Raw genomic sequence first — 20861 nt, 5'->3', positions numbered from 1 at the left:
TGCCCCTCCCCTGCTCATTCTCTCTCTCTCTCCCTCCCTCCCTCCCCCAAAAATAAATTAAAAAATTAAAAACGTATTTTGAATAGTTCTAATCTCTGCAAGTATGTCCTATTTCCGTATAACATTCCATTGGTTGAATTAGAGCTATTTTATTTTTTAAAGTTTATTTTGAGAGAGACAGAAAGCACGAGCAGAAGAGGGGCAGAGAAAGGGGGAGAGAGAGAATCCCAAGTAGGTTCCATGTGGTCAGTGCACAGAGTCTGATGCGGGGCTCGAATTCACAAACTGAGATCATGACCTGAGCCAAAGTCAAACACTTAACTTACTGAGCCACCCAGGTGCCTCAAATTAGAGCTATTTAAAAACATTAACTTGGAGAAACAGTGATCTTTACTTTCACTTTTCCAAATCAACTGATTCATTTCTTCCACTATTCCTTTAGCACTTAATTTTCCTTCATATGAGTAAATCCCTGTCCTGAGTAAAATTAATACCCTTGCATTTAGACTCTGTCAGATGGGTGTCAGGCGATGTTAGCTAGGTGATCTTTCAGGAATTGGACAGTTGTTTTTCTAAGGCCTTCTTGACAGCCCTGAGATCTTCAATTCTCAGAATTCCAAGTAAACTTAAGTGACTTTTTTAGTTTCGGGGCACACCAGTTTCCCTATTACACAACCATTAATTGTCTTAGAACCCTTATTAGAGGAATAAATACGTTGCGTATTTCCATTCTGTTTTGGTAATAGAGTCAAGTGTAGTGTAACATTTGCCTTGAGACCTTCACCTTTAAAGTGCTCAAGGCGATCAGAGCGCCTGGGTGACTTAGTTGGTTGAGCATCCAATTGACTCAGGTCATGATCTCACGGGTCGTGAGTTCAAGTCCCATGTTGGTCTCCGCACTGGCCGCCTGGAGCCTGCTTTGGATTCTGTGTCTCCCGCTCTCTCTGCGCCTTCTCCACTCATGCTCTGTGTCTCTCTCAAAAATAAATATTAAGAAAAAAAATTTTTTTTAAATTAAGGGCTCGAGGTGAAACTAGGAGTGGAGACCTGGAATATTCTAATGTTGTAAAAAAGTGTCCCTGTCTTTTTAAGAGATTAGTGCTATATTATGCTGCAACTTTCTTTAAAATCCAATGCTAAGAGGGAATTGTTTCAGAATCAGTAGGAGAAATACCCACAGCACCTACGCAAGACGCCGCCACGCTACAAAGGCTAACTCAGAGGGGTGAAGGGAGTGTCCCCTGTACTGAGCAGGGCGCGTTTCTTGCTAATTCCACATTCAGTCACTAGAGGGCGAAGGACACAGGAGAAAAAAAAAAAAGCCCACGTGGAGCCCCAATTCAATCAGCCCTCGTTAGATGGCACTCAGGTGGTTTGGGGAAGGTACTTAAGAGTCAAGGTCTGCAGATGCATTGCTCTCCCAACAAGGGCAAAATTGACCAATGTTCTCAAATAGGCCCCAGGAACTCCTGCCAGAAGGGGTTTCCAGCCAGCTTGCAAGGCAGCTGTCCCCAAACTAAGCACAATGGGAGGGGAGCAGGGGGTCACAGAGGTGCTGAGCACTTAATGTGTGTGCCTCAAGTTCTATTTTGAGCTTCACAGATATGGACTCATTCACACCTCACAAAAATCCAACAGCACGAGTCTGCAGGTAACAGAGGGAAGAGACTCGTTAACCCAGGGTCACAGAGCTAGAGTGTGAGGAGCTGAGACTCCTAAAACAAGGCTGATCCCAAAGCTTGTGATTTTCTTACTCAGGGTTCCCACTAACCACTTAGGATTTTTTTTTTTAAGTTTACTTATTTGGGGGGGGGGGGAGGAGAGAGGGAGAGAATGCCAAATCCCAAGCAGGCTTCATGCAATCAGCACAGAGCCCAACTAGAGGCTCAATCTCACAAACCAGAAGATATGACCTGAGCCAAAATCGAGTTGGACGCTTAACCGACTGAGCCACCTAAGCGCCCTTAACCACTTTTTTAAAGTTTATTTATTTATTTTGAGAGAAAGCAAGAGAGCACAGTAGGGGCAGAGAGAGGGAGAGAGAATCCCAAGCAGACTCTGCATCGCCAGCATGGAGCCCGAGCTAGAGCTCGAACCCACTAGTCTCGAAATCATGACCTGAGCCAAAGTCGGAAGCTTAACCGATTGAGCCGCCCAGGCGCCCCTCACTTGTGATTTCTATTGAAAGGAAATCTGTGCTTGACCTTCCCAGGGAGTCATCCAACCTAGTGGCATCTTGGGAAAAACTGGACTGGATCTTCTCCCAAGGGTTTCCACCTGCAACCTTCCCCTCCCCCCCCCCCCCAACCTTTTCTCTACCTACTTACTTCACTCGTGACCAGACCGCAAGGAAGCAGGACACGTTACTCTGACAGCGGCTGAACTGGACCAGGGAACGGATTAGCGTCTGTAAACAGCCAGCAGCTTTTCACAGAATGATCACTCAGTGGGCAAACTGGTTAACTTTGCTGGATTTCTCATGCTTTCACTTTTAAAACAAATTCACACAAATAAAACACCTGGATAAAAAATATAATTACCTGATAACCTTTATTGGAGACGTGAAAGGGACTCTGAAACAGTGCTTTATAAAGCGCATCATACAAGGCCTTCGTTTCCTATGTGTGCGGAGACGCGGCCCCAGTCCCGTACTCCCACTCAGCCACCCTATTTATGAAGATGTCATCCTGGTTGGCCACAAAATGGTGGTCCCACCTTGGCCGGCTTTATTTTTATGTGGGCACAGTGACTAGAGAAGGCGTTGATACTTCCCAAGCCAGGCGGCCTGCTGAGGTCCCGGATCTTGTTGTCTGCACTATGCCCTCCCCCAAGTGGTCCCAGCTCGTGTTTGATTTACATGCACAAAAACAGTGTGAGCCTCCCACCCATCCCCAGTGTGGGCAGCAAGCAGTCTGCTCCACTTCTGTGGCAATTTCCCACCCTTCCTCCGTGCTCTCAGAATCTTCCAGGGAGGATGAAAACAAACTAAACCAAGACTAGAATGCTAGAAACATACAGATACACCAAAGCAAAACCATGAGGCATGGAGTGCAGGGAGCAAGATGAGAGAGAAAGACAAGAGGTTAAACTACGCAGTTACACCGCCAGTTCAGAAAGAGGGTAAGAGACACACTAGATAAAAATAAAATCCATCTAGCTCCCTTCTTCCACAAACTATTTTAATGCAGCAAGCAAAAATACTACATCCTGTAGTAAGCACTGTTAGTATTCAACACTTCAACATTTTATGGTGCATCACATAAAAACAAAGTCATATGCTTTTGCATAAAATCAAAAAAATGTAGCAGATCAATAAAACAGCAAAATCAGGAGGAAAAACTCCAATTTTTCCTCAAAATACAGATAGTTTTAGATCCATTAGTGGACAGTAAATGTTTATGGCCCTATATTGAGCTTTTGTAGCCAATCAAAAAATGAAAAAAGTCATCCTGACATAGAATAGTCCAAAAGCCTAATTCACAAAAAAAAAAAAAAAAAAAAAAAAAAAAAAAAGACAATTTGTTCTATGTTTAATAACATGTTTATTTAGGATGGTAACAAGATAAATCATGCAAGAGCTCAGTAAAAACAAAACAAAAACAAAAAAAATCTGAAGAGTATAAGGAATGGCAATTGGTGCTGCCAGTTAAGAAAAAAACGTAAATCAATTTACTACCCGAAAGTGATATGAAAAACCGTGTGAATCTGAGCATGGACATGGTTGTAGTAATCTTTTGAAAGTGAAAATAAAGGTGACAGGTGACTGCTTGGGTTCCGTTCCTCAGAGGACATAATCAACGTCCCTCACATCCCACACCTGGGTGGCAAGCGGCCTAGAACCCCTGTCCACCAAGTTCTTCGACATCCTTGGGACAGTCTCACACTGACTCTTCTTAGCAGGAGAAGAGGGCGGGCACCACTGGGGACTCTTAAACCTGACTCCTTCTACGTTCAGAATCTTAAAATTTTGGTAATGAAAACCAGAAGACTTGCAAGCCATCCTTACCGGCCTTACGTGTAGTGTTGTCATGTCCGAGGAACGATGTCCACGTTAGGTGGGAAGAAATTTGAACAGATATACCAAATTCAACATAGTGTCTCAGATTTCAAACAAATATAACTCATCTTTTGGCAAAAAATAAATATAGTGGAATGCAAGTTTGATAGATGGAAGAATATATAATCTACCAACTGTCAAGGGAGTACAATTTCATTGCAGACACAAAGAATCAACAATTTCAAAGAATTAAAAGAAAAAAGGTTGCACTTATTCCTCACAAAATCCTCACTTTTGGAACTACCCCAACTGAAGCTACACACTGAATTTATTAATACAGCATTAAGTTCCTTTGTGTAAAAAAATCTTTGTACATAGTAATAAAAAAAGATAAGGCAAGATGCATTAAACAGAAACCTTCTGGCTCTTTTCCTCGGGGTTCCTACAGAGCCACTGATGACTATCTGAACAAAAGAGTTAAGTTTCTGATTTTCCGTATCAAGCATCTTGTGCCTTTGCTGTGGTAAGAACTCTGTCCGAGCACCCTGAGGGACAGATGCTGGTGGTGGTCTTTGGCACTTACGCTGGCAGACTGAGCTTCTTTCCCTTGAGTACTAGGATTTTAAAGAGAGGAAGAGAAAACAAAAGGTTACTGCTATTGATAAGCTTACAGTTTCCTTTTTCCCGTTCCCAGAGGCCTGTCACACTCAACACACTACAGAATAAGGTCCAAGGAGACAAGCTTTTGGCGCCAACAACCATTTGATTTTGGTGTCAATACACAGAACCCTCTGAGCTATGAATATGTCATGCGCACATACACTCGAAATTTCTTCATGTACCTCAATGCCATAGCAAGTGAATTTAAGAAACACACATTCGATTGAAATTGTCACCAAATTCACAGCAGCGTTTTATGACTTTCTCCCCTGATTCAACATATAGTAAAATGTAACTGTTACTACGTATAAAAGTCTATGAAATATTGGAGGTTAAAAAAGAGAGCAGATCTATGTGCTCTTGTATCTAGCCATTAGGAATCATACCGTATAGCTGTTTAGCAAGGGTTCTTAGCCTGGGTCAGTGGCTGCGTTTCAGGGGTTCCTGAATCCCCTAAAACTATATGCTTACAACTGTGGGCACATGCATAAATATGTCTTTTTTTCCCCCCATCAGATTATTGTGACGTTTGCATGTCCTATATTCACAGAAATGGGGCAACGTATATATACAAGGATACCAATTAAGCACTGGATTTTAATAGCAGCTAATGAGTAACAGCCTGAATACCCACGAACAGGGGGCTGAGTAAGTAAATTATGGTAATACACATAACGAAATAGTCTATGGCTACTGAAAACTACGTAGATTTCTATCTACTGACTTGAAAAAATGTAAGTGGGGAAGAAAACCCAGATTACAGAATAGCACGTATATTTTAAAAATCCGCCATCTGGGTATACACATAGACACATCAGGAATTACATTTCCTGAAACATTAACAGCAACTATCTCTGAGTGCTAGGGTTTCAGGTGACTGTTTTCAGAATGATGAAAGCTAATTCAATTTTTTACAATAAAAACATGCTGTCACAGAAAAACAATAAAGCTCGGAAAAGAAAAAAGGCTGAAAACCTTGATCCAGAATTTTATTTGATGGTCGTTAAAATGTTTTTCTGAAAGGAGCTGTGCTTTTGGAGCGAGCGCCAGATTAGGAGCGTGCTGGGCCAGGTTGCTCCTGAAAACACGCGGCGGGAGGAACAGGGCGGGGAGCACGTAGCCCGAGGTACCTTTTGTGATGTACAAGTAGAAGAAGTCGCAGTACAGAATGGTCTGGACGACGCCGGCCACCACAGCGATGAGGTCAAAGAAGCCCTCGAAGTAGAAGCGCCAGATCCAGTTGACGAGATAGAGAGCGCGGTAGAGGCCCAGGAAGAACAGGTAGTGGGTGGTGATGGTCTCCGCCTCCCCTGTCTTGCTGATCATGAAGAGCTGGGGAAGGATAGCCACGGATTCCAGGTAGATGGAGAAGGTCCACAAAATCTGTAAGAGAAACCACAAGCTTCGGTCAGCACCCACCGTGAGCTCACGGGAAATACTCTTGCTTTATCGTGGAGCAGATCAAACAGCAGTCTGGGCATCTGAGCACAAACAGAGTAGCTTAGCAGTTTGATAAATCACAGAAACTTTAGCTACATTTAAGAGGCACGACACTCCCAATGACAGGCTGGGTAACTGGACGCCTCGGCCGGTGTGAATTTTCATGACCTCGTCTCTCCAACATCTCCTTCCCTGTACAGTTTTCTGTGAATCTACAGACATGTTTCTCCCGGATAAGCCTGACCCACTGCGAATCTAGGCTCCCGAGTGAACGCTGCTCTCTGCCGGGGTGCACGACGCTGACAGCCGGGGCCACCCCTTTCCCACTGCTGGTCTGCCTCACCGGCTGGTCTCCTTCCCAGAGGATCTCAAGATTCTCATCATCTTTCTTATTCTTTAGGCTTTTTCGGTGTGGCTAAATCAAAGAGGCAAGTAATGGGAATTGTAATTATGCAAACTCTCTGCCCCACACGGCACTTTATTCATGCCGACGACAGAAGGCCTCGCGGGGAGCCCTGAGTGTCTGAATGCATGAGCGGCAGTTTCCCCAAGACACGAAGGGAAGGGTGAGGCACCTAGGAGCAGGCACGGCTCTGTGCAGCGCAGGGCGCCATGCCAACCACTCCCCCTAAACGCCAGAGCGCAGCAAGGCTGCTGAGGGGATTCGCACGTGGTATCCATGCACGACACCCTTACGTGAAGACGAAACAAAAGCTGGGTCAGAGTGGAGAGAAGATCACGTTCTTCCAGCACTCGGATAGCCAAGGCACTGCGCTCACTACTGCAGACGCCTACTTTATGTTCTAGGGGAGAATCTGGCAATAATCCATCAGCAGACACCCAAATACCTGGGGGCTTTATTCCCGTCTGTGACTTATTTACACCAAATAGTATATGCTGCCCCAGAAGCTTGCCAAACAGAAGACACAAGCAAAACAGAACCGTCCCACGTTATCTGTAAACACGGCTATTTCCCTGGGGAAGGAGACATGCCCACTAACTAGCCCCCTGACTCACCTCAAGAGGAGAGAAATCGTGATTGACTAGAAAGGAGAGACCTCCCACGGGGACCACCAGGAACTCCACTCGGAAGGTATCATGGTTTCCGTCGTAGGTCGCCTTGAATTTCATGTAGATCAGGTACACCGTGGCGTAGGAGCAGGCGATATAGATGAGCTAAGAACGAGAAAAGCACCAGGTCACGGATACTTCACGGCGGTTCCAACTCCCTTGGCTTCCTTCTACATCATTCGTATGCTCAGAAAGGCAAGATTTATTTCTTTAGCTTTTTTATTTTGATGCTTAAAGACAATAAACTTCATTTTTTGGGGGTGTATACTTCTATGAGTCATAAAACCACCACCACGATCAAGACACAGAGTAGTTCTATCTTGTGACCCCCAAAACCCCCTCATGCCACGCCTTTGGAGTCAAGCCCCCCCCCCCCCCAGGCCCAACCTCTGGCGATATCTGTTCTTTCTTTCTTTCTTTTTTTATAACTGATCTATTCTTGGTTTCCATAGTTTTTGCCTTTTCCAGAATGCCACATAAATGGAATCATATGGTATGTCTCCACTTCTTTCACGCAGCTAATGCATTCTTGATCCAACCATGCCGCCGCGTGTAGTAACCACGGCTCTCTTCTGCTGCCCAGGAGCGGCTCACTGCGTGCGTGTTACCACAGTCTGTCCGTCCATGCACGAGTTACAGGACAGGTGGGTCGTGTCCAGCTTGATGGACGGGAGATACAGTTGCTAGGGACATGTACGTACAGGCATCTGTATGAAACTAAGTTTTCATTACTCTTGGGTAAATACCTAGAAATGGGATTGCTGATCTTATGTTAAAAGTGTACATTTAACTTTGTAAGAAACCGCCAAAGCGTGTATTTTTAATCTCACTTCAAACTATTACATAGCAGCTTAAGAAAAAAAACGAATACAAAGTTCACTCCATGCAGTTCAAAACTAGCACACACCCCCTCTGCTAGTGCTTGTGTAAAGATAAGATACCATGTAACTCACATTTGACTTTACAATGACCATTTTTGCTGACAGTGTGTTACTTTAACACAGAAAAGTCAGATCATTTCTATGAAATTTTGTCTGGTAACATAACAAAAGCAAAACCAAAAGCTGCCTGCGGTAAGGGAGCTCCCATAGAGGTGCAGCTGTTCAAAGGCTTACAACCCAGTTATGTTCTTCCACATTCAAAAGGCCAAACACCATATATTCATCCAACCCAAAGGAAAAGTCTGATATTTTGAAATTATAGCAATTTTCGGGATGTGGAATTTTAGGCCCAAGAACCAGGGCAGGTTTAGCTTATGGATAGGAACGACTGGGGTATCAGCTACACTGCCTGGGACTCCTTATCCCTGGGAAAACCACCTGGTGAAACCTAATGAGGAAACATCTGGGCAAAGGACTTAACAGGAAAAGGAGAGCAATCAGCAAACCCCATCATATGCTTAACAATGAAACAAAGACACTAAACTGTCCCCAGCACCTCATCATGAAATTATATTTGCAAATAGCCAACAGGGTATTAAAATTGGTCATACCCATATACCAAACTACCAAAAAAAAAAAAAAAAAAATCAAGGAAGATTAATATCTTACTTATATTGTGAGGAGTTCTCTCCACATACAAATATGTGTGTGTGTGCATATATGAATAAAATAACATATAATCTACATGTATCAACAAAATATATATCCATTTATACACAGAGTCCCCTCCAGCAGAACATCCAACCAAGTCATGTCAAGGTCCCTCCTCAGCACCCGGCCTTCCGCCAGCCAAGATCATGTCCGCAAAGGCTTCGGTGGCCACCAGAGAAAGCAGCTGTTGTCTCCTCTCACCAATGCTTGGCTTTTAAAGTGAAAGCAATGAGGGGCGCCCGGGCAGCTCAGCCGGTTAAGTGTCGGACTCCTGATTTCGCCTCAGGTCACGATCTCAAGGTCATGGGATCGAGCCCTGCATCAGGCTCCATGCTGGCAGCTCAAAGCCTGCTTAGGATTCTCTCTCCCGCCGCCTCCCTCTCTCTGCCCCACTCCTGTGCTCTCTCTCAAAATAAATATAAATAAAGCCAAAGCCATGAGAACATAAAACTTGGCCCTCACATCTCTGATTTTCAGGACATGCCTGGAAAGTAGAATCAAACAAGAAGGAGCCCTCTAAAGCTAGGTATCCTGAGGGGAATGGAGGAAAATTCTTGCTCACACGCTTCTAATACCTGCAGCTTTAACTTGCCTGGACAACAGGCAGGGACCTAGCCATTTTAAGTAAGCAAACTATTTCCTGATGACGAGGTTCCCATCACCTAGTAATGAAGAATGGAATGATTACAGGTAACTCAAATTTGCTTTTTAGTAAAGACCTCAGGTCCAAATACTTCTTTGTCTCCCCTACGTGTGTTTACAAAAAATGTTTTTCAAGTGCCACAACAGGCTTCAGCTTAAACGCTACTTCCTCGGGTGTGCCGACAAGCGCTGACAACAGGGCCCCGCACACAGGTGCTCAGTAAGCTACGCAGAATGAATGAGGGAAGAAATGAGACTCCTCCTGCACAAGGTGAGAGCCCCATACTTCTCCTTCCCAGTACCCATCCCAAACTGCGGTCACTCATTCGGTGCTGGGATGATCGGTCTACCCTTCCCAACTAGACAGTAGACCTTCCTTCTTAGCTTCTGCCCTGTCCTCAGCACTAGGGGAGGGCCAGTGCTGTGGGTGTTCAGGAAGCGTAAGTTCCACGGCTGTGTGGAACCGAGGCCTCTGCAAGTGAAACACGTGCATCCCCAAAGGTCCACAAACATTCTGCATTTTAATTTCTTCTTTTTTTAATGTTTATTTATTTTTGAGACAGAGAGAGACAGAGCATGAACAGAGGAGGGTCAGAGAGAGAGGGAGACACAGAATCCAAAGCAGGCTCCAGGCTCTGAGCTGTCAGCACAGAGCCCGACGCGGGGCTCGAACTCACGGACCGTGAGATCATGACCTGAGCCAAAGTCAGACGTTTAACTGACTGAGCCACCCAGGCGCCCCAATATTCTGCATTTTAATAACTACACATTTTTTTTCATGTGGATAACGACACTAACGCCATGGATACTAATGCTTAGGACAAGGTAAAAGGTTTTAAGAACACACTAAGTAAATGATGGTACGGATGTTATTTAGGCATGGCAAAAGCAATAAAGATGGCCCATAAAGAAGTTTACAAAACATGGATTTAACAGGAAAAAAAAAGTAGAAGCCTGCACATAATCCCTCGCACAACAGCAAAACAGGCACTGCAGCGAGGAGCGCTGGTGGCTTTCATTTCTAGTTCTGAACCAACCTGCTGGGTTTCCCAGGGAGTCTGTAATTTCCCACTGCTTGAAAACATAATAGTCACCCCTCTTTCTCACAGGGTTATCAAGAGCTTTAGAAGTTTATCATACTCAAGGAATTTAAGATTAAAAAATCTCTAAGTGCGAAGCACTTCAATTAAATAGATTCTGCTTTGAAACAGAAAATATGCTTGATGATAACACTATTCCCACTTCTACATACAAGGTGGTCTGAAAGTGCTTACGTTGAGAACAGCATGTTTAGACATCCCTCTAGAAGACGTTTAAGCACGCCACTGGCCCAAACTTCATAGCTTCCATCAGCCTGTGAACCATGGATAAAATGCATTGTGTTGGCTGTCATACCATACCTTCATAGATGTATTATATAATGAAATAAATGAAGTAAAAAGATCCAGGTAACGAGTTGTGAAGACCAGTGCAAAGAGAAGCTGGCTTTTTCCAGAAATACCTAAAGAAACAAAAGGAGAGTGTTAGCAAAGTGTCTGTGAGAGGAGCTGGCTGTTTCCTGCGGAGAACACTGCAGAAAGTGCACACATGGGGAGTGGGCACCAGGGCCAGTGGCTCATGTCTGGGAGGACTCCGTCAACGAGAGCTGCTGTACTTTTCCTTTCACTTAACATTCTTTTTGTTTTCTTTTCCAGTTAACATTTGTGAACACGCTCTTCCGGGGAGGTTCTAACCACTTTGCAGTCTTATCATGCCAGGTAACTACGAAAAGTGCCTTAATTATGCCAGCACCAATATACCAGGATGTGTACTGTTCAAATCAACATTATATTTCTCAAAGACTTTAGATAGGAATAATTTCACTAATTCCGCTGTTAGTGTTATAACTGGTCTGCTACCTTTAGCATCTTTCTTTCCACTTTAAAACAATGTATCTCATGGTGACAAATCCTTCAGGGGATGGTGTTGGAATCCAACCCGATTAAGCAGATGAGGAACCCAGTTAGGTGCACTGCTTCAGGTAACAGTCTGAGCAGTAACACCCGGGAGCAGTGGAAGGGCCTCCCGAGGTGGCTTACTTTGCGAGGGCAGCATTTCTTGGACATGTTAACATTTAAAAAAATTCCACCTCTTAGATTCGTCATACAACCATAAAAATGTTGCTGTGGATGCTGGATGCAACGACAGAAGGGTGGGAACCTGCCACTACAGCCAGTCCTCAAAAGCAGCACTTTAAAAAAACAGTTTGGGGGGCACCTGACTTTGGCTCAGGTCATGATCTCGCAGTTTGTGAATTTGAGCCCCGCATCAGGCTCTGTCCTGACAGCTCGGAGCCTGGGGCCTGGTTCAGATTCTGTGTCTCCCTCTCTCTCTCTCTGCCCCTCCCCTGCTCACATTCTGTCTCTCTCAAAAAAAAAAAATAAATAAAAAATAAAAAAAATAAATAAATAAAATCTTTGAATCTGTTTCCACCTCCAACAACCAGGCCAACTCCAGAGTTGACTCGTGACTCAGTGGGGGAAGTACCGAAGGTCACATAGTGTGTGCACTAAGCTTTTCTGACATCTGTATGTGGCCAGATATTTATGTGACAAAGGATGTGAACTATGTGTTTCAGATGAAGATTGAGCGAATTCATGAAGAAAACTGAATCTTTCCAGGTCAGAACCCACCCGCCCTCCTCTACATTGCAAACTTCACCCCATTAGACATCGTTTTAAAAAATTTTTTTAAGGTTTATTCATTTTTCAGAGACAGACAGAGCATGAGCGGGGGAGGGGCAGAGAGAGAGACACACACAGAATCCGAAGCAGGCTCCAGGCTCTGAGCTGTCAGCATAGAGCCCAACGTGGGGCCCAAACTCATGGACAGAGAGATCATGACTTGAGCCGAAGTCGAACGCCCAACTGACTGAGCCACCCAAGCGCCCCACCCCATTAGACATTTAAGTAAGCACGTATTTAGTGGAAATGTTGCTGCACGTAATTATCGGCAATACTCTTATGGATGTGAAAATCACATTGTTTTTATTTTTTTTAATATTTTTTAATTTATTTTTGAGAGAGAGAAAGAGGGAGACAGAGAACCCAAAGTAGTCTCCCCACTGTCAGTGCAGAGCCCAACACGGGGCTCAAACTTATGAACCATGAGATCATGCCTGAGCAGAAGTTGGATGCTTAACCGACTGAGCCACCCAGGTGCCCCCAAATCACATTGTTTTTAAATGATATTTTACGAAACACTTTTGCCCATTGTTGAAACTCAAAGCCTGGATACAAGAATGTTACTTACTACCTATGAACATTTGCAGTTTGAGTCTATTCACAAAAACACCCAAACAGAAACTGAAGAAAAAGTTGACTCTCTTCCTTCTAGATCAATAGTAACCAATTTCAAGGGTCAAAGGTGGAGATACAGACATTCTGCTCCTTTTAGTCTTCCCCAGTAATGGGGAGCTTCTTTTTCTTATCAAAGATCAATGTTCCAAAGGAGAATAATGAAGCTGTCATTCACAAAGAGACATGGGACGAAGAGAAGGGAGGGGAAAGGAAAGGGAACATGCAGTTCACATTTGAGATCCGTTGTGGCTTTGAGAGAGAAATTCCCAGTTCACTTCCTATATGGTTCTCTCCAACGTTTTAAATAAAAAATTATAGGGTACATACAGGCAAGTTTATTATAAAGGATTTATTCTAATGGAATTTTGGAAGCCAGATACATTTGAGATTTTGTCCCCATTTTCAGCATTCCTATAGCAAAAATCCAGGACTCTCATATCATTTCTACCACTCCCTTTTGAGACCCAATTCACATATCACTTCCCCTGGCAAGCTGTCTTTGAAGACACCTCCCTTGGTGCTGTTTATTCATTCAGCAAGTACCTAATGGGAACCCCTTCCCAGCAGCTGCTGCCCTAGCTCCTATTAACGGTCTTATAAAATACACTGTGATTATCTGGTTGCCTGTCTTCCCTCTTTCCCCACAGACACGGAGATCTCCAAAGGTTGGGGTCATGTCTTTTCTGTTTTGTATTCTCTGTGCTCAGCAATGGGCTTGACACACAGCAGGGCTAAGAAAGTACCTGCTGAATGAACAAATGGTCAAAAAAAAAAAAACCAACTCGTTTTATTTTCATGTCATGGGGTAAATTCTCATTTTGGAATAACACTTGCAAAGAGTTTCCAAGTCATACCATCTCTACGACTGTAAATAGGCAATGTTCTTTGGGCTCTGCCCTAATTTACTGCCAACCAGAGGGTAGGAGAGCCCCCTGCGCAGGAGAGAAGAGAGACAAGCGGCGTGTGGCCTGTAGCTTGTCTCGTGGTGCAGAATCCACGCAGGAACTGCTGTGCTGGAAACCTGAATGTACTTGTGCACTTCTATCCCATTCGTCCTGGTCTGGGATCCTCATTAACAAGCTGCAGCTTTCCCTTTAAAACAGAAAAACAGTCCTGTCTTCACAAGATGGCAGGGATCCCAGATGAAGACAGAGGGGGCAGGGGCAGGAATCTCCTTGTGGGCGGGGACCTCTTGCAAAGCCTGAGGGGCTCCCTCAGTCACTTTCTCCCTGTTTTGAGACCAAAGCATGTGAATACTAGCAGGTCAAGCTCTCAATACTCACTCTAAATGTTTCTGAAACAGCCATCCCAATACCAAATGCACCAAATATCCGTATTAAGGAGTAGAACTTGTTATGTGGAAATCAGTCATTAAACCTAACACCCTTTCTGTCTTTTCCCATTGGGCCAAGTTAAGTTTCATAAAATCCTACGACTATATACTACAGTGTACATTACTTTAAATTGTGCTGTAGGTTAAAAGTTGACTCTTTTATATTCCTGCTGGTTTATAGAACAGAACCCTCAGGCAAACAGAAAAGCCTCCCAAGAATTATTTTTGTCCTCGTAACAGCTGAGCTGCGACCAAGCCCCACAGGTCAAAGCACCAGGACAGTTTGCAGGGCAGCATTCAACAAGGGCCCCTGGCACCCCACTCTGGACCCACTGTCTCTAAAGAAGTTGATCCTCTCCTATCTCCTAAAGGCCATGAACCTTCCCTGGAACAGCAGGCTAATAGTCAGGAAATGATGCATAACACAACTCTTGTGACTTAGGGAAAAAGAGGCTCTGGAGCCAAATGGACTCTGTTCAAACTCAACCCCTGAACACACAGGATAAGCCTGGGCCCATTACCTACATCGCTCCCCCCCCAACCTCACTTTCTGCATCTGTTCAATGGGGACAAATCTTAACAACTCGATAGGACTATTGGAGAAAAAGTGTTTTATATTATACCTGCCACACTGCAAATACTTGATAAATGACAGCTCTTACTACGTACTGTTTTGTCGTTTTTCTCGTTTTCAAAGAAATACATGCTATTTAAAAATTTCAACTGGGTTAAAATATATGTAATAAAAAGCAAAAGGACCTTTTAACATCCCTCCCACCTCCACTTTAAATGCAACTTTCCAGGCTTTTTAAAAGCCCCTTTCCATACATGTGCTTGTATACGTACCTGCATATATGTTTGCCCCTTAATATGGGTCCATACAATCTTTTGCTCTGCAACTTTTTTAAAGGTTTTTTTTTTTTTTTTTTTTAAGATTTTATTTTTATGTAATCTCTACATACAACGTGGGGCTTCAATTTACAATCCTGAGATAAAGAGTCACATGCTCCTCCAACTAAGCCAGCCAGGGGTTCCTACAATTTGCTTTTTTAACTTAACATCTCAGATTTACCTTCTGGGTTTTTTTGTATACTTTCCTTTTTTTTTTTTTTTTTAATTAAGCTCTTATCTTCCCCTGTTAATACTTCTAGCTCATTCTTGTTAATGGCTGCATAATGTTCCATAGTGTGAATGTACCAACATTTGAGCAACCACTCCATTAACGGACATTTGGGTTGTTGATGATTTTTGTTCTTATGAGTACTGCATAAACATCTTTTTTATCTATAAACAGTGTTTTGTACATACTTAGGTACAAGGAACATCTTCACACCTATAGTTTGTGCACATAGGTTTCTGTAGTTCAGCTTCTTAAGAATTGCTGGGATAAAATATACAAACGTCAACTTTAAGTTTTGCTGATTTCCCCTAGGAAGGCTATGCCAATTTTCATACTCAAGAACACCAGATGAGAATGCCCTTCTGCACCTTTGCATATATTAGATGTTTTTAATGTCTTTTCCCACCCAGCAGGCAAATGATGGTATGCATTGCTGTTTTACTGTCCAAGTTCCTATTAGTGAGGCTGGGCATTCTTTCATGATTAACGAGCCTTCTGTTATTCTTCTGTGAAAAGCCAACTTTGCCTATTTTTCTATCCGTTTTTTTTTTTTTATTTGTAGGAATGTTTCATTATGTATATTAACTTTTTGTCACTTAGCTATATTGCAGATTATTTCTCTCAGTTTACTGTCTTTTAACTTTGATGATATTCTGAATCAGTAAATTAATTTGGGAAGACGAATCATCTTGCTTCGTTACCAGCCTGCCTGGTCCTATCCAGGACCACAGTATGAACATACACTCAGGTCATCTGTGTCCACCAGGAAAGTTTCATGTTTTTCTTCACAGAGGTCTTACATACTCCTTGCCAGGAAGTCAAGGGTCCTTTCTCTGGGATCCTTCTAGCCATCTCACACCTATTGGATTTACTGTCTACATGGTTTACTTTTATTTTTAATGTTTATTTATTTATTTAGAGAGACACAGAGAGAGCAAGAGAGCGTGCAAGAGAGAGAGCAGGGAAGGGGCAGAGAGAGGAGGAGACAGAGAATCCCAAGCAGGCTCCATGCCATCAGTGCAGAGCCCGACTCAGGGCTTCATCTCATGAATGGTGAGATCATGACCTGAGCCAAGGTCAAGAGTCAGATTCTTAACCGACTGAACCACCCAGGCACCCTTACTGTCTACACAGTTTAATATTTAATACCCTTTATTTTTATCTTTTTATACATGTCTTATTTCAACTCCATTGCAACTTTCTCAACAGCAGAGACTTTGATAGCTGCTCTGAATCGTGTCCCCAGTGCCTTGCAATCAGTGGGTGGTCAACAGATGTTTGAGAGCAATGATTAGTCAACAGACTGGCACTCAAAAGAAGAGAGGTGACAGCTGCTACAAAGAGGGAGCTAGGAATGTAATACAAAAGCTTCCTGAAGTACACCATGACCACAATAAAAGATGAGATTCTATACTTCAAAATTATAAGCTATCCAATCATGAGAAATGCAGGGACACTGTATGTTCCTGTCATGTTTAGTATGATAAAAGTCTGTAACACAACCTACATAACCACAGCTAACAACAATCAAAGCAGTAGATGCGGGGGAGGGGAGAGACTAGGAGAGGGTTGCTGGGAGTCATGGATCTGAGAAGGACCCCACTAGTAATTTAAGCACAACAGATAGAGCGCTATTAATAACTATCAGCCAGCCTACAGGAAAATGTTGCTAGGAAGTTCTTCATCTACAATCCAAGGCTTGTTCTCCCAAGGCTATCCCGGTCAGCGTTTAGGACACGGATAGTGATAACTTCAGCATACTGTGGATCCGGTTGCAACGAAGGTTCAAGCATTTGAGAAAAGTCACATTTCATTCGGGCACCCCTCTATAATGACAATGGCAGACAAAGGCACAGGAGACTGCCAATTCAACACAGCTATGCTGAGATCAGCTCTCCTGTCCCTACTTTAAAACAGGCCCTTTAAGGTGCTCATTCTCAAATTAGATGCTCAGGAAAACAGAATCTCCAGCTTCCTCACTAACCCATCTCAGCCCTTACGCTAAGGGAAAAAGCCCCATGGTTCTGGCTGCAGGCATGTTCAGAACAGGTGCCAAAATCCTAAAAATGAACCCCAATACCAGTATTTTCAAAGCGAGAAACACAACCTGAATGTACATGTCTCTTATTCCAGTTATTTGAGAAACTCCTATCAAATTCTTACTCCTTCAAAAGCCTCTAAACAACTTTCATAATTTAGAATGGAAAAACAAAGCAGCTAGTCAAATTTAGCATTTAACTCTGAATAAATCGTCTTGGTGATTCTGATTTTTAAAAGACCAGGAACCTCATGTATAAGAACTAAAACGATCCTAAGTCCGACAAAGAGAAGCTTAATAATGCCCTATAACTAGAGCATTAAATTGTAGGAATACTTGACAAACACCCGTGAACTTAACTATTTATCTTCTTTATTATTTTGGCGGAAATATTTTCAGTTTTCCTAAATGCTCCTAAATTTCCCAAATGAAAATAGTGAATATTAAAAAATGAACAAAATAGCAAACCCTCTCACTTTCTCTATATAACTCAAGGTTTCCTTAAGAATTCTATACCTGGGGGCCTGGGTGGCTCATTCGGTTAAGTGTCTGACTCTTGATTTCAGCTCAGGTCATGATCTCACGGTTTGTGAGTTCGAGCCCCACAGCTGGCTCTGTGCTGACAGTGTGGAGCCTGCTTGGGATTCTCTCCCTTTCTCTCTCTGCCCCTCCCCTGCTCACACTCTCCCTCTCAAAAAATAAACATAAAAAAAAAAAAATTCTACACCTGGAGGTGCAGTAGCTTCTCCCCAACATCTTAGTTTAGATACATATTTAAGAGACACCATGCTTCCGCACTTAAGGACTTGACAGAGAACGGGTTTCTGAGAAATACGTGAAAGATGAAGGGACTCACACAAAAATTTTGGAGCAAAAATCAAGATTAAAAGTAATATTTTCAGACTGAGGGGTGGATGAAATGGGTACAGGTGATTGAAAGGTACAAACTTCCAGCTATAAAATGAGACCTGGGGATGAAGGTATATAGCACAATGACTACAGTTAACGACACTGTACTGTATATTTGAAAGTTCACAGGAGAGTAGACCTTAAAAGTTCAGATCACGAGAAAAAAAATGGTTAACTATGTGTGGTGACGGATGTTAATTAACTAAGCTTGTTGTGACCATTTCACAATATATACGTACATCAAATCGCTATGTTGCACACCCAAAACTAGTACAATGTTCTGTGTCAATCATATTTCAATAAAGCAGGAGAAAAAAATTTCCTGAACGCAACAAAAACATGACCTAAACTACCGGTCTGCATCAAACGTTTAAACTAACATTACTTAGGCCAAAATAGACATTGATTCAAAAGCCTTCACTGTGAGCTACACTGCTTGTATTTCTTTTTTTTTTTTTTTTTAATTTTTTTTTCAACGTTTATTTATTTTTGGGACAGAGAGAGACAGAGCATGAACGGGGGAGGGGCAGAGAGAAAGGGAGACACAGAATCAGAAACAGGCTCCAGGCTCTGAGCCATCAGCCCAGAGCCCGACGCGGGGCTCGAACTCACCGACCGCAAGATCGTGACCTGGCTGAAGTCGGACGCTTAACCCACTGCGCCACCCAGGCGCCCCAACACTGCTTGTGTTTCAATCCTGGCTCTACCACCAATTTCCTCATCTCCCTTAAGACTCCGTTCCCTCCTCCACAGAACGGGGACAACAGCACTTAGCTCTAAGATTAAAGACTAGGTGGGATAAGCTAGATCAAGCAGTTAGCGTCCTACCTAGCGCACAGCAAGTGCTTCGGTGTCAGCTACCACAACTGCTGCCATTACTCTGCTTTAACTGGAAATCACACAACTGAACCTCTCAGAATAGGTACGAAATGCGAGATCACCTCCAAGCCAGACAACACCGGTTTCAGTACATGGACTTTGTAATATCCATTTTGATCGCTCAAAGGTCTCTTTTGCTTTTGCTTACTTCCTCCATCTCGGGTATGTTCTGGGGAGATAGGGGACTCCTGAAGACAGCAAAGATGTGGGGTGTTACTCTAGATGGGGCAATTTCAGAAATCAATCAGGTAAATGGGATCTCTGCCACCCAGGTCCTTTAGGACTCCCCGTCTCTTATGGCCTCTGCAAACATTTAGCTCTTGAACTCAACTTATTTCACTGAGGCCATGGCATCAAAAACACGTTTAAAGACCACACTGCATTTTAAGACATCACTGAAAACGTCGCCGCTCTTACGCTTCTAGGGTTAATGCGATGTAAAACTTCACAGCTATGATCTGGGGAAGATTTGTCTCACTGCCTCCCGGCAAGGCATGCATGAAATGTGTACTCCAGAGGAGGGAGTCGCCAACTCACTGGTGACGTGGAGTGAGGATTACAGGAGACCACATGAGACCTCGGCGGTACCCGGCGCCGCAGGCTTAAGAGAACCCGTTATTAGATGGAGGCACTCGGAGTTCGACAAACTAGTTCGTTTCTCAAAGCAGCACTGACGGTCCCCAAGAAATTCACTTAAGAGACCTCCTCACACCCCCCTCCCGTGGCGGGCGTGATCCTGGACCCCAGAGCTGGGGTGAAGCCCACGGCACTCTAGGGACAAGCCTGACCCGACACCCTAACCTAAAGGCCAGTCGTCGAAGGGGCAGGGTGGGGAGCGGGGTGACCTCCCCGCGCCCGCTCCACCTCCCGGGCTGGCCTGGCTGCCACGTCAGGCCGAGCGGGCCGCGGTCCTGCCCATCCTCCTCCCTCCAGTCCCATTGATTCGCGGGCTCCCCGCACCTCCGGCCCCTCCCGCCCCCTCCCCCCCGGCGCGGTGCTGCACCCATTAAAGTCGCGGGCGGGGGATGGGGGCGCGCCAGCCGGACTCCCCCGGCCCCCGCCCCATCCAAACTTTTCCGACAGAATGGGGCCCAGCGCAGTCCGGCTGGCTCCTCCTCCGCCCCGACGGCTCAAGTTCGGGAGTCGACCCCGCGCTGAGCGGGGCCCAGCACGGCGACACCCCGCCCGGCCTGAACGCCACGCAATGTTCCCTCCCGCCCCGGGTCCGGGCGCCCGCCGGGCCGGTCGAGGGGGGTGTGTCGGGCGCCGCAGGCCCGCGAGCCGCGGGGCGGCCGAGGTCGGCGGGTCCTCAGAGCGACCCGGCCTGGCGCCCGAGCCTCTCCGGGACGTCGCCCGCCGCTCACCGGCGCAGGAGCGCGTCTTCCAGATCTTCAGCAGCAGGATGACAATGGCCGCCAGGTGGGACAGGTCCCCGGTCAGCCGGAAGATGTTCATGGCGGCGGCGGTCGGCGCGGCGGCCCCGGGGCTCGGCGGCTCAGGCGGCAGCGGCGGCCCCTGAGAGGAAGCGGCGAAGATGGCGAGAGCGGGCGCGACGTGGCCAGGGACGTGGCCAAACTGCCGGCGCGCGCGGGGCAGTCTGGGAGGGCGGGCCGCAGCCAGGCCCCGCCCCGGGCCCGCCCCTTAAAGGAGACGCGTCCAAGCTCAGGCCGGGCCCGAAGCGCCTGCTCAGGGGCTCCCTCCCCAGGACCCGGACCCCTCGCCGACTTCCCCCTGTCGGTTTCCGGCTCCCCCTCTGGTGCCAGCGATTTCCTTTAATTTTTGAAATGACACTCCCTTGAAGGGATTCCACCCCCCCCCCCCCATTGATCTTAAGAGCTCTGC

General features: G+C 45.0%; 1 protein-coding gene and 1 long non-coding RNA gene across 2 annotated transcripts; one reads left to right on the top strand and one right to left on the bottom strand.

The window, feature by feature from the left end:
* Positions 1-2531: 2531 nt before the first annotated feature.
* KDELR2 (KDEL endoplasmic reticulum protein retention receptor 2) lies at positions 2532-20628 on the bottom strand. Its single transcript, XM_045461008.1, has 5 exons — positions 20384-20628; positions 10803-10903; positions 7115-7273; positions 5788-6040; positions 2532-4611 (listed from the first exon to the last, which is right to left on the bottom strand). Exons 1-5 carry the CDS (start codon positions 20472-20474, stop codon positions 4577-4579), a joined length of 639 nt encoding a protein of 212 aa, XP_045316964.1. The 5' UTR covers positions 20475-20628; the 3' UTR covers positions 2532-4576.
* On the top strand, positions 7708-11731 carry LOC123589228. The gene is made up of 3 exons (XR_006708224.1): positions 7708-7812; positions 11097-11159; positions 11538-11731. It is a non-coding gene; the product is annotated as an uncharacterized LOC123589228 (long non-coding RNA).
* Positions 20629-20861: the final 233 nt, after the last annotated feature.

The sequence above is a fragment of the Leopardus geoffroyi genome, chromosome E3 (assembly GCF_018350155.1).
Source record: "Leopardus geoffroyi isolate Oge1 chromosome E3, O.geoffroyi_Oge1_pat1.0, whole genome shotgun sequence".
Classification (NCBI taxonomy): Eukaryota; Metazoa; Chordata; class Mammalia; order Carnivora; family Felidae; genus Leopardus; species Leopardus geoffroyi.
The sequence above is the reverse complement of the archived record's forward strand: the minus strand, read 5'-3'. Positions and strand labels throughout refer to the sequence as shown.